At 33.0% G+C, this 13,190-nt stretch overlaps 2 protein-coding genes across 2 annotated transcripts in view; both read right to left on the reverse strand.

Annotated features, from left to right (window-relative positions):
* Positions 1 to 68: 68 nt before the first annotated feature.
* Positions 69 to 3,695, reverse strand: LOC145252723 (uncharacterized). Its single transcript, XM_080112571.1, has one exon. The coding sequence runs from the start codon at positions 3,281 to 3,283 to the stop codon at positions 2,504 to 2,506; it is 780 nt and encodes a 259-aa protein (XP_079968697.1). The 5' UTR covers positions 3,284 to 3,695; the 3' UTR covers positions 69 to 2,503.
* Positions 3,659 to 13,190, reverse strand: part of LOC145252540 (uncharacterized) — a 22,914-nt gene continuing 13,382 nt past the window's right edge. The window contains exon 2 of the mRNA XM_080112094.1: positions 3,659 to 3,699. Within this exon, the coding sequence (XP_079968220.1) occupies positions 3,659 to 3,699 (41 nt within the window). The remainder of the gene's footprint in view (positions 3,700 to 13,190) is intronic.

Consider the following 13,190-nt stretch of genomic DNA (forward strand, 5'->3'; position numbering starts at 1 on the left):
ATAAACCGAATATAATATTTTAGACAAACGTTTTTTTTTATTCACGCTCCCCCATTTTCAAGTGTCTATGAAAAAGTAAATAATTAATTTATTCACCAAAGTTTTATATATCACAAATTGAAGAGAAATGGTCAATAAATAATATATTCAAATTTAAAACAAAAAAGTAGTGTTTTTTTAGAAATTTACCATTAAAGTTCGAAGTTTAAAACATTTTTTTAAACCACGTTGTTTGTTTTTTCTTTTGCTTTTTTTTAATGAAACCTTGGTCCTTGCTCCTTTAATTGAAAAAAAAATTAGGACTTGAATTACATTTTTCGAGTAGTTATAAGCTTGGAGAGACAGGGGGTCGAATAATTCATGCCTCCCATTTTGAAATGTCTATTAAAAAGTAAATAATTAATTTACTCACCAAAGTGTTATATATCACAAATTGAAGAGAAAAGGTCAATAAATGATATATTCAAATTTAAAACAAAAAAAGTGGTGTTTTTTTAGAAATTTACCTGTAAAGTCCGAAGTTTAAAACCTTTTTTTTTTTAAAAGCACGTTGTTTTTTTTGTTTTTTTTAATGAAACCTTGGTCCTTGACCCTTTAATTGAAAATAAATTAGGGCTTGAATTGCATTTTTCGAGGAGTTATAAGCTTGGAAAGATGGGGTGGAATTATTCACTATTTTTCACGAAATTTCTGACACACCTATTGTTACACCACATGTGGTTTATGTGTAAGACTGCAAAATAATCTTCTTTCCATCAAGCATTTGTTCGTCTCTGTTGCAACATTGTAAATGATGCAAATAATTTCTGAAAATATGGTCTCTTTTTAGCATCACCATATTAAATTTGTGTAAAATGGAAGAGCCACATGGTTTGCACATAGCGTTTATATATAGTATGTATTCGAGTTTGCTTCAACATAGTGTATCTGTGTAAAAGGAAAGTGATATATATATTTTTAAGAATATAATTATGTTTACACTATGTGTTCACATGCAAGATATTTGATTTATTTAACAAAATATAACTAATATTGTTTCTTTCAAATATATGTTCACGTGTGTTTCAAGATATGTTGGTGCTGAAAGCAAAGCTATAGTTTCTATCTAGTATGCGTTCGCATAAGTCACAGTATATTTTGTTTCAATGTTAACTATCCACATACTTCACAATAATGTTTTTTTTCAGTATGTGTTAGCGTATGTTTCAACATTGTGTGTTCCATTGTAAAAGAGCCACAGACTTTAAAAATATCTCTTTCTTCTTATTTTTTATCAATTTGTTCAAGCTGGAGATGGAGCATCCTAATAGATGCCAAACGTTCACCCACTAACTTAGATATTTAAACTGAGAGAACTTTTCAAGATTCTAACTGTCCCTTTAAGTGAAAGTGTCTTAATCTCTCTTGCCCTTGGTTCACCAGGTATATTTGCGAGGTAGCTTTTTAAATTCTTTTTCATGGGTTCAGTTGGTCCTATAACTGGAATAGAGACCTTCTTAAGATTCTAGTTTTTTTTCATGTCATACATAAGACCTTGGTATTTCTTTATCTTTTCCCTTCAGCACTGTTTAACCCAGCACGATTAGTGATAACTTTACTTCTTTCTCCTTCTTGTCCCATATCATTATCATAGGTTTTATGGCTTCATTTACTAGGTATGCAGCTGTAGGAATTGGATAGTCATAGTGGATGGTGTATGAATTTATTCTGATTGTACTTTTTGGTATGCATGTTCCCAGGATTTTCTGCTTCAATCGATATTCAATGTTTTACAGATCTACAGATTTAGAGTGGAGATTTTTACACACTCCCTTATGTTGCATCGTATAATAACCATTCCCCAACAGAACTTTACTGTTGGGTGTCAGGTGGTTCACACACTCTACTTCTGTGTGACAGAACCTGCACTTGCTGTCATTGCTAAGACTACTCATTTTCTTAAGAACATTGATCATCAAGCCTTGATATTCGGCAGCCATTATAATTCTCTTCTGACCATAGTGAAACGACTTTTATTAATCAGTTTATAGTGTCTTCTATATTTTCCTGGATGAATTCATCGAGAAAATGTGTTGTTGGTTAGCTTATTCTTCCAGTTTTTTTTTTCAGTGGAAGTTCTTTGTGTATTTTTGGCGATTCTTTTGTGCAATTTCTGCAGCAGGTATGTTTTCTGATACTATATCATTTGTAAGACAGTCTTGTCCAAAATGCTTGCCTAGTTTCCTGATAGACGTAGTTCTGCTGGCTCTTGTTTCATGATGTTCATGCTCCATGTTTCGGTTTGGATATTTGGAGCTCATAAGATATTGTCCAGTGCTCATGATAGTTGCATGATGCTGATGGTCAATCTCTGAGAGACCCATACCTCTTGCTCCTCTGAGCAGATACAGCCTAGCAGAACTAGTTTTGGTATGTTATTCTGTAGTGTCAGCATTTTCCGCATTTTAGTGTCCAGTTTTTTTTATGTTGCACTAGTGTAAAAGAAGAGCCACATTCAAAACTCTCATGTATGTGTTTGCATATGTTGCAACATATGTTGTTTCCTGCTAAAGGAAGAGCCACATATTTCACAGGAATATGGTTTCTCTCCTGTATGAATTTGCATATGTCGCAACATGCTTTGTCTTAGTGTAAAAGAAGAATCACATACTTCACAAGAATATGGTCGATTTCCAGTATGTGCTTGCATGTGTCGCAACATATTTTGTCTCTTTGTAAAAGAAGAATCACATACTTCACAAGAATATGGTTTCTCTCCAGTATGCGTTCGCTTGTGTTGCAACATATGGTGATTCCTTGTAAATGAAGAACCACATACTTCACAAGAATATGGTTTTTCGCCAGTATGCGTTCGCATATGTTGCAACATACTTTGTTTGGTTGTAAAAGAAGAGCCACACACTTCACACGAACATGCTTTCTCTCCAGTATGTGTTTGCATGTGTTTCACCATATTTTGTTTCTCTATAAAAGAAGAGCCACATACTTCACAAGAATATTGTTTCTCTCCAGTATGTGTTTGCATATGTTTTAGCATATTTTGTTTCTGTGTAAAAGAAGAGCCACATACTTCACAAGCATATGGTTTCTCTCCAGTATGTGTTAACATATGGCGCAACACATGATGTTTCATTGTAAAAGAAGAGCCACATATTTCACAAGAATATGGTTTCTCACCAGTATGGGTTCGCATATGAATAGTCACATGGTATTTTCTTGTAAAAAACGAACCACATACTGCACAAAAATATGAACCCCTTTCAGTATTAGATTTATAACTCATTTTCAAGGCAAAATATTTGAGATTCTTTAGTATTATTCAATTCTCTGTAGTTTATGTGTAAACTTTTTTATGGATTGAAAATGTTATATTTGTATAGATTTCTTTATTCATTAATATATATGCAATCATATGCAAATTAGGCGTGTGCATTTGCGACAAGCATTCAAGATTGTATTCTACTAAATAAAACTAATAAGAGATAAAATACAATAACATTTTTTGTCCAATATATCATCATAAGATCAAATTCGACAAAAGGAAGATATTTGAATTGCTCAAAATGATAGGCGATTTAATATAAATTTGTTAACATTTTAAAATATATTTTCGTAAGATATTGCCATATTTCAAATAGCCAAGAGAATGAAGATCCATTCACATCCAATGATACTTGTTTTTCATGAATGGAGGATATTCTGCAAAATTAAAAACAATTGAAAGATTAATTTCAAAAAAGATATTTTATATATTTTCTGCAAAATTAGAACAATTAAAATTATTTTTAAATGCACCCTCATACTTTGTAATGAATAAATCTTTATGCATAGTGGTTTAAAAAATAAGACAATATTTTTAATTTAATTACTCAATTTCTTTTAGTAAATCCGTTTTCAAGTAAACAAACATTCAATAATTTAGTAAGAATCGTTTCTTTTTTTTTAGTTGAAGGAAGATTTAAAGGCAATTAACGGTTGTTGGAAAACTTGAAAGCAATGACGGTTGAAGAAAGACCTAAAAGCAATTACAGTTGTAGGAAAATGTAATGTAACCAAAGTTGAAAGAGTTTTCTTTCAGAGTATTACAAACTATCTCAATGGCATGGTGACATATTTTACTTAAAACTCATATCTGAAATTCATAGTGCAGACCCCAATCAATCCAATATTGGATGGTTTAAGAAAGCAGAGTTCAAGTGTCAGTGGTGCTTGATGAAGAAATTTAACTGCTTCATACCCATGCATAAAACAGGTGGTGTGTTCATGGTCTCCCAGCAGTTAAGGCAGTAAAATGGGATATTTTGTTTCAATAAAAGAAGCTTTATTCACATTTATTGTGCCATTCACTGGAATGAGAGAAGCAGGTTGTGCTGACATATTCGTTTGCTAAATAAATGTGTCTGGGAAAAGTTGAAACATTAATTGATTATGAGTGCTTCTGGACCAGATTAAGTAAGAGAATATGCTAGACTTAGCAAAACTAAACTTTTCAAGTCTATACCTGTGGTGGTGTAATGCTGATACTGATTTTAGCATCAGAAAACAAAGAGAAAGGAGATTATTATGATAAAAAATTGTGTTGCTAGATCTATGATATGCTTATCTTTAAGTGTACTTCAAAGAGCCACTTGTTATCAACCAGACTATTGTTTACAATAGCAATAAGTATATAGCATTGCATTTGATTTGAATATCGTTTTGGAAATTATGAAATGTATTATAAATGTCAGCTTATATCCATATCAGCATATGTCAACAACACAAATGAAAGTGTCATATCTGAAACAATTATTTCCGAACACTTTTCATATTTTCGATTATTTGTATGGATTGAAAATCTATTCATTTGATTGTTTCCTCATTTTAAAACAAATTTCCTGATGTGATAAATATTATTTACAGGAGTAAGGCTTTTCCTTATGAAAACTCAGTGTACATCATTTCCTACAATTATCTATCATTGTCAGCATAGAATGATTAGGTGGATAAACTAGCATTGAAATATGCTAATAGATACCACCAACAGGGCATGAGAGAAAAGCGAGTAGTCTTGCCAAGGTTTTTTGCAGGTAATTAGGAATGAGGCAGAACTTGTGTTGCAAATATATGTTGCTGCCAGTGACAGTATGAGTATGAATGCAATGGACAAGAAACTTCAAGGAGATGATGACTACTAAAAGAAAACTTGATTTTTGATCTACACTTGCATTCGGTTGATAGTGTATGTCTATTTATCCCATGTAGAATCGATTGAAAAATGAAAAAACTAGAAACCTCAAATATGTAGCAAAATTTGGTATTGATGTTAATAACTATGTAAGTACTCACTACCTCACCCTTGTCGATTGTAGGACTAGGTTTCTTTGTGGTGACTCCAATAGCAAAAAGATCCTGCTGTTTTGATTAATATTTGTTGTGGAATATACCATATACTAGTGTCTTTACTGGATTATCGTTGAAGACATTGCTTTTATAGTACAGTTTCAGTGTAATAAAAGTGTTTGAAAGTCATTTTTACATACTTTTGAAGTCTCATGCTTTTATCCCCAGACAAAGTACAAATAGACAAAAGTTTATAGAAATTAAAAATAATTGTAAGAGTGAAATAGCAGTAGCTAAAAGAAGGCATATCAAAGTGATCAAGAAACATATCGAGTTGTAGAAAATAGGATCTCATGATTCCTGGAAAATTTATAATGGTGTGGTTAATAATGGACAATCAACAATGAAACCGGGAAAGCTAACCTGCTTGCTTCAACTAAGACCTCACAAACAACTCCCTCCAAAATTTCCCTTACCATAGAGAAACCACACTCATTGACTTAAAAAATCATCATTCTCATGTCCGTAATATCATAAAATACCTACACACTGCTTAAATATTAAGTCCTGATTGCTCTTCTGCCATACTAATTAAAAAATATTCTGTTGATCAAGAGCATCTCTTTTCCAAACTCTTTAAGAAATGTTTAGGCGAGTCTTCTTCTCCAATAGCTGAAAAATTGTCTTTGTGGTAGAAGTATTGCGAAATTTAAAAAAAGAAACAATGCACTCAATATTTGTCTCATCAATTCCCTCCCATTTTTTGCTAAATTCTTAGTCTTTAATCAATCAAGCCCTCGTCCACCATCTAGTAAACGCTAAACTTCTTTTTGACCAATAATAGATTTAGGTCAGTCCCTTCTATTGTGGATATTGAGCGGTTATCTCTGAACACATATACTATGCACTGGATAAGGCAGCAAAAGATAGAGCTGTAGCCGTTTTTTTAAAAATACCTTAATGGAATGCACTCCAATGAACTCCTAGCACTTGTGCTGCCTTGATGTATATAATTCCAACCAAACCAACAAACATCAAAGTTCCACAATTTACTGTAGAGGTCCCTAGATATTAAAAAGCCTTCTATCCTAACAGTTTCTGCTCTTGGACTGCTAGACTTTAGAACTACTTCCGGGTTTCCTGCTTCACTGACTCTACTAACCTGCAGAAGTTGAAATGTAACGTGAATTGATATCGCAATGATTAACTATCAACAGAACCTGTCAGACAAGATTCTGTAGTAGCCCCATATATTCCAAGTGGCAATATGCCTTATTTGAGTTAAAAAAGAGTAAAAAAAATACTGCATCAGTGTATTAAGAGCATCTGAAATTTGTTATTTCATATTTTTTCAGTCCTATGCTTGCATCCCTAAACAAAAATCATCTGCAAGGATGAATATGCAGATTCCATCAAATTAAGGTTGGGTATTGGTGGACATGTGGCAAAGGATAGGTGCAAAGACTAATACTTGGTGTAAACTTAGCATTACAAGTGTATGCTGTATTACCATGGACATTGGCAATATTACATACCTAATGTGCTTCACCAAGTCATATCTTTTTTATTTGTTGGTCAATTTTTAAAAGAATTACATTGATGAAAAAAGAAAATAATAAGCATTCCATTGATGTTAATTCATTTTTCTTTCATGGGTGCAATGTTTTTATGCTCAAAGTTAAAAATGAAAATATACGGTAAAAAATGATTACACCAAAAAGGGAAACTGTTTTTTTACTGTTTACATTTCATACGTTACGTTTGGATACATATGCGCGGGGTTAAATTCGATTGGATATGGCTGAAACTTTACAAGCTATATAAACAAAGAAGTCCATCTCTACTGGTCTTTGATTTTTATTTTTACGACCACAGGAAGCAAAGTTACGACTGAGCAAAGTTGACCAAGAATATTTCAAAGCTGATAAGATAAATCGGTATATATCATCCATTTTCATATAGATAATAGTTCCAGAATTATTTTCCTATATAATATGTAAATATTTAATAATCAATAATTGTGCAGAAATGTCTTTAAAATGTTATCTTTTATAGAAATTCAAATCTGCTTAAAAGAAAACGGTTCGCTGTGCACTAACCATCGGCGAGCTACCTACAGTCAGGGTATTAACGAGTTTGTATTCTCTTAAAAATAGAAAACTGTTTTTTCGGCTTTCAAAACGAAAGCAGAAAAAAGTTTAATTTTTTATTCTGACTTTGTCAATTTAAAAAAAAATTATTAGCAAGTTTTTTAGATTTGATTTCCAAACAAAACTATTTTGTTGTTTTTAACTCTTTTAGTACACATGTTAAAAAACAACAAAATGTACTAAGTACATGCGTTTGTTTTTTAGTGGTAAAAAAACAAAAAACAAAAAATATATAACAAATAAAAGGTAATTGTGCACTTATGCTACCATGATGACATAATAACGTTATTATTTAGAAACTCATTATTAACATAGGGAAAGAAGGGTGTTTTGTTAACTATTCTGTACTTTCACCTTACAATTAAATAAAATATATCGTGAAACTTGAATTTATTTTTAACTCATTATCAAGACCATTTTTTCGAATCTGTAAAACAAACCCGTTTTTTAACTGAATATATCTAAATAATAATGATAATAATAATAATAATAATAATAATAATAATAATAATAATAACAATAATAATGCGGTTCGATAAAGACGTTCATTGTGATGCATTTTGTAAATTTTTGCCTTTTTTCCACCTGAACATGTTTTTTTAAAAGGACTATCTTTTCAAATTTTCGGGTATGCTGAAAACGCATTTAAATTTTCCGCAAATTAGTAGCTTTCTGGATATTAAGCAATGTCATTTCTTATGTTATTGCTGATGACCATCTTGGTACATGCGTTTGCACATAGTTTCTCGGGGTTACGTTTGCGTGCTTGCATGTACCAAGATGGTCACCAGTGATAACATAATAAATAACGTTGCTTGATATCCGGAAAACTACTTATTTGCAGACAATTTAAATGTGATATTCGTTTTCAGCATACCCTAAAATCTATAAAAGTAATCATTTTAAATGTTAAGGTGGAGACAAGGTAAAAAATTACCATTTTATTTCTTTGTTTACATAGTTTAATTTTAAGTAAAACAACAGAATAGAAATGACAAAAATTATCATCAACTGGTGAATATATAGTTGTTGCTAATCAGGATTCCTGGTATCCTGGTATTGCGAAAGCTACATCAAGGATTCATGTAGAGTACGATTTATGGTTGCATCTCAGAAAACAGGGGTATATTTTGGGCCAGATAGAGAGGATTTACAAAATTGAAAATTGGACTGGTTCCAAAATGCATAAGTTCTGATGGGAATTTCCATCTTTTACAGAAATCCAAAATCTATGTGAAAAATTTTCTTTGATTTATTTCTGAGATTAATTCATATCTACTCAATTTTTTTTCTTGGAGCAGAGTAGTAAATACCGGCTATGAATGCTCTTTGGGCATTCAATGGCTACACCCCAGATTAAGCTCACCTTTGGTAAGAAGGCAAAAAAATACTTGATCTCAAAAAAGCTATATTTAAATACCACTATAATACTTATAGACACCTACCATATGATACCATGCATCAGTTTTTAAAAAATTGAAATTTGTACACCTTAATTTATAATTAATGGCTTATGGTAAAGAGATACATCAGATTTGACTGCATAATCAGAAAGAGCAAATAATCTTACCTAAGAGTGCATAGTTTCATGAGAATGGCTTGAAAAATAAATAAATGGTGGCGAAATTACTGAATTTCTGGAAATGTTGAGGTCCGTAATTTAGCCCACTTTTTCTAAAGAAAAATGTCCACAGAAAAGCCTAAATTTTGGCACTTAAAATTCTCATAACTTTTTAACTACTGATGGTATTTGCATAATATAAATGGTTTTAAGCATTTTTTTACATATCTCTTTTCATGCAAGTTGGTAAAATAATAATTATCTAAAAAGAAAAAATTAACTTGTAAAGGGGCTGTTTCTTTGAGATCTCCACCCGCTCTATTTTCCATCCATGTTGGTAAGCAGTTATTGAATAATCCTTACAATTGTGGCATTTTTAGTCATTCAGTTGTTCTCCATATCATATGGGATGGACATATGCAGAAGATCCCAAGAATAGTGTATGCATGTTCTCGCTGGACACCCTTGGAGTACAAGAATGCACTTATTCAAGAGCAATGTAAGGGTGACTCTAAAGTTATTTAGGAGTAATATCATAAATCACCCATAACCCATGCAGTGAATTGTATTAGAAAGAGTGATGCTATGAACTGAATTACAAGAAGTTGGTGTGGCAAATTGAGTTTCAAGGAATTGGTGCATTGAATTGAGTTGCACGCAGTTGGTGTGGCGTATAAAGTCAAGAGAAGTTAGTGCATCAGATTGAGTTAGAAGGAATTGGTACAATTTTTTTTTTACATAAAATCATACAAGATAAAATGATAAATGCTTTTCTCTAAGTACATCAAATGGCTTTTCCTAGTGCATACATTATTCTTACGACTATCAATGGTTCAAAACCGTCAATTGACACTGTTTTATTCTGCAACTTTTTTATTACATTTTCACTCCAAACATGGCACATTGCAACTTTGATGTAGGGAGCTACTATTAGGGACACAGGCTACAGGGGAACTAGGTGGGGAGTTGGGCAGCAAGATGTCGGTTCACAGTACACTTGAACTTCTGCATGTCAGTACAGTTGGGGAAGCAGGAACCTGGAAGGGAATTCTAAAGTTTAGAGGTTCTGGGGAAGAAACTACTGGAGTAGAAGGCTCTCTTACATCTAGGGATTTCTACTGTGAAGGAGTGGGATTTTACTGCTTGCCGGGGGTATTTATGTAGAAGGGGTACAAGTGCTTGCAGTTCGTCAGAACATTCACTGTTAAAGTACTTGTAGAACAGGCAGAGGGATGCTACATTATGTTGATGGGACAGAGGCTGAAGCTTGGATGACAGTTCAGGACCTATTAGGTTGGCGACTCTCTTTTAAACCTTACTTGGGAGTGAGAGACTAGTAGCAGATGCCCTGGCCCAAATATGAAAACAATACTCCATACATGGGCGAATGGTGGCCTTATAGAGGTACAGGATACTTTTGGGCGTTAGTAGCTTTTTAGCACTGTAGAGAGAACCTACCTTTTTCACAGCGGTCCTGGCAATGTTCTCAATGAATTTTTTCAACTCATGTTTCCTGTGAACGTTAGGCCGAGGAGTTTAAAAGATGTGCTTTCAGATAAAGAGTTTTTGGCCATTGCTATTGGTGGTAGAGAAGGTTTCTTGTAGTTATTGAAGGAAACAAGTTTTGTCTTGGCAGCATTGAATGTGACCATCCATTTTTGTCCCCATTTCATTACAGATTGGAGGTCATCCTCTAGTGTTTCTGACATTTCTTTAGATATGTGTTCATTTGTTTACCTGTTGTGTCTGTTATAGAGCGTGGTGTCATCAGCATATATACACATCTCACAGACCATTTTATCAGGGAGGTCATTTATGAATATTAGGAATAATAGAGGTCTAAGGATAGACCCTTGAGGCACTCCCGCATTTATATCATATTGTTTAGATGTACAACCATCGAGGACAACCTGTTTTTTCTCTTATCTAAGAAGGATTTAATTATGTTAAGTATTCTTCCAGTGATACCGTATCATCTGATTTTTCTGAGAAGACTTTCATACCATACCCTGTCAAAAGCCTTAGATATATCTAGAGCTACCGCTCTACCCTCCCCTGCTTTGTCAAGTGAATGGTGTATACACTTGGAGATTACAGTTAGAATGTCTGCTGTGGAATGGACTCTCTTAAATCCATATTGTTGGTCGGTCAGAAGTTTAGCATCTGTAAGGTGATGAACTAGAGCTTGGTTAATTATGGACTCAAATATTATGGCAAAAAGTGGGAGGAGGCTAATGGGGCGGTAATTTACTGGGTCAATTCTTTTGCCAGAATTCTTGAAAACTGGTACCACAGAAGCGGTTTTCTAACAGGCAAGAAAGCAATATTCATTAAGGCATTTGTTGTAAAGTTTGGAGAGGATTGGAGCTACTTCGACAGAGCACTTTTTAAATAGCACAGCCGGGATGAGATCAGGTCCACATGCTTTTGAAGTGTCAAGATTTTTTATGATAGCATGCACCTGAGAAGGGGCGATTTTCAGATCGTCTAGTGTTGCATCTGTCTGCAAAGGAAAGTCTGGGAAAGAATGGTTCGCAGGGCCCAGTGTGGAGTTGGAGGCAAACTGACTGGCAAGCATGTTAGCCTTCTTGGTTTGCTGAGCAAACAACTACATGATTATTGGATAGTGGGGGAATTGTTGATTGCCGATTACTTACTACACTGTTGTAGATTTTCCTAATTTCTATGCTTTGATGCATTTTTTGGTGGTGTCAGTATATTCTCTCTTCTTTCTTACAGTTACTTCTGGCTTCTATATACTTCTGTCTGTTTGAACTGGATTTATGTTGGTTAAATCTGTGGTACGCGTGCTGCCTTTGCGTGATGGCAGTTGCACATGTGCTTGGCTTTATGATGCTGAAGGTCTGCATACATCAAGTTACCTTTCAATTTAGCATGTTTGCAGATGTTTAAGGGTTTCAAAACATAAATTATGTATCTAATTAGATGGATTAATTTTTGCCAAAAAATGAAAAAATAAACAGAAATTGTCAGGATGTTTGCTTTTCGGAAACAACCTAATTATTTGCCTCTACACAAGTAAGATATAAGGTTTGTTTTAAATGGGGTAAGAATCGGTTTCTAATAATAATGTTTGTTTCAGCATGGTCTGTATTCTAAATAAGGGCCCCCAAAAAGCAATTTATGGTGCATTTCAAAGCCAAAATAAAATACTCAAAAAGTACAAAAATAAAAAATACAAACTAGTTTTCCTCCCCTTTTTACTAAACATAAACAATAAAAGGTAAATATTGTTGTAGAATTAAACGTAAAAAAAACAAATTCAGGTTTTCTAATGGATCGTTTATAAAAAATAATAATAAAAAAACAGTATAAGTACTGAAATGTTCCTAAAAAATGCATAATGTTTATTTTTATGTGATATTTTAAGCAATGAGATTATCTAAATCACACACACCTCCAAACGATTTTATACATATTTAGGGCGGTTAGATTTTAACTTGCAAGGTATAGTAAACTGCGACAGTTTCCGATGTTAAAATTGTCGCCAGGACACTCGTTATATATGTTAAACTTGACTGGTTACTTACCAGCCTCTGTGACTAAAAATAATCTGTCTCAAAGTTGTATTAAGAAGCAGAAGTTGATTTAAGAATAAAAGCATGAAATCCTATCCTAAGGAAATGAAACAAAACTTCTTCCGTTTTTTTTTTTTTTAATTACTACAATACTTAATTTTAATTATTTTATTCTATATGTTCACATTTCATTGCAACAAAAACTCCTTTAAAATTATATCATAGGCTTTCAGGAGCACTGAAAACAAAAATAACGTTTAAAATTCTAAGAAAACAAGTAGTTTTCAAGATATGAAAACAATTATAGTTTCAAAATGTGTGGGATCACTTTTCAGTAGATTTGTATTTTAGTGCCCCATAGATCAGGGATTTCCAAAGGTATAAAAAGAACAAGCACACCGCCCGACCAGTGTATAGGAAAATGGCTTCTCTAAAAAAAAAGATTTTCTCTCAAATTTTCTCATAAAAAGATAAGTCTTTAGATATTTGTTGAAGAAATTAATTTAATATGGGACCACGTGCTAAAACCTTTATTGTGCCACTGAATGAAATCAAGGATCCAAGTGAAATTAGAAAAGAGGTGATTACATTTATAAATTTATTGCCTCAATTAAATGA

This window comes from Euprymna scolopes, chromosome 3 (assembly GCF_053919585.1).
Source record: "Euprymna scolopes isolate OS-2025 chromosome 3, ASM5391958v1, whole genome shotgun sequence".
Lineage (NCBI taxonomy): Eukaryota > Metazoa > Mollusca > Cephalopoda > Sepiida > Sepiolidae > Euprymna > Euprymna scolopes.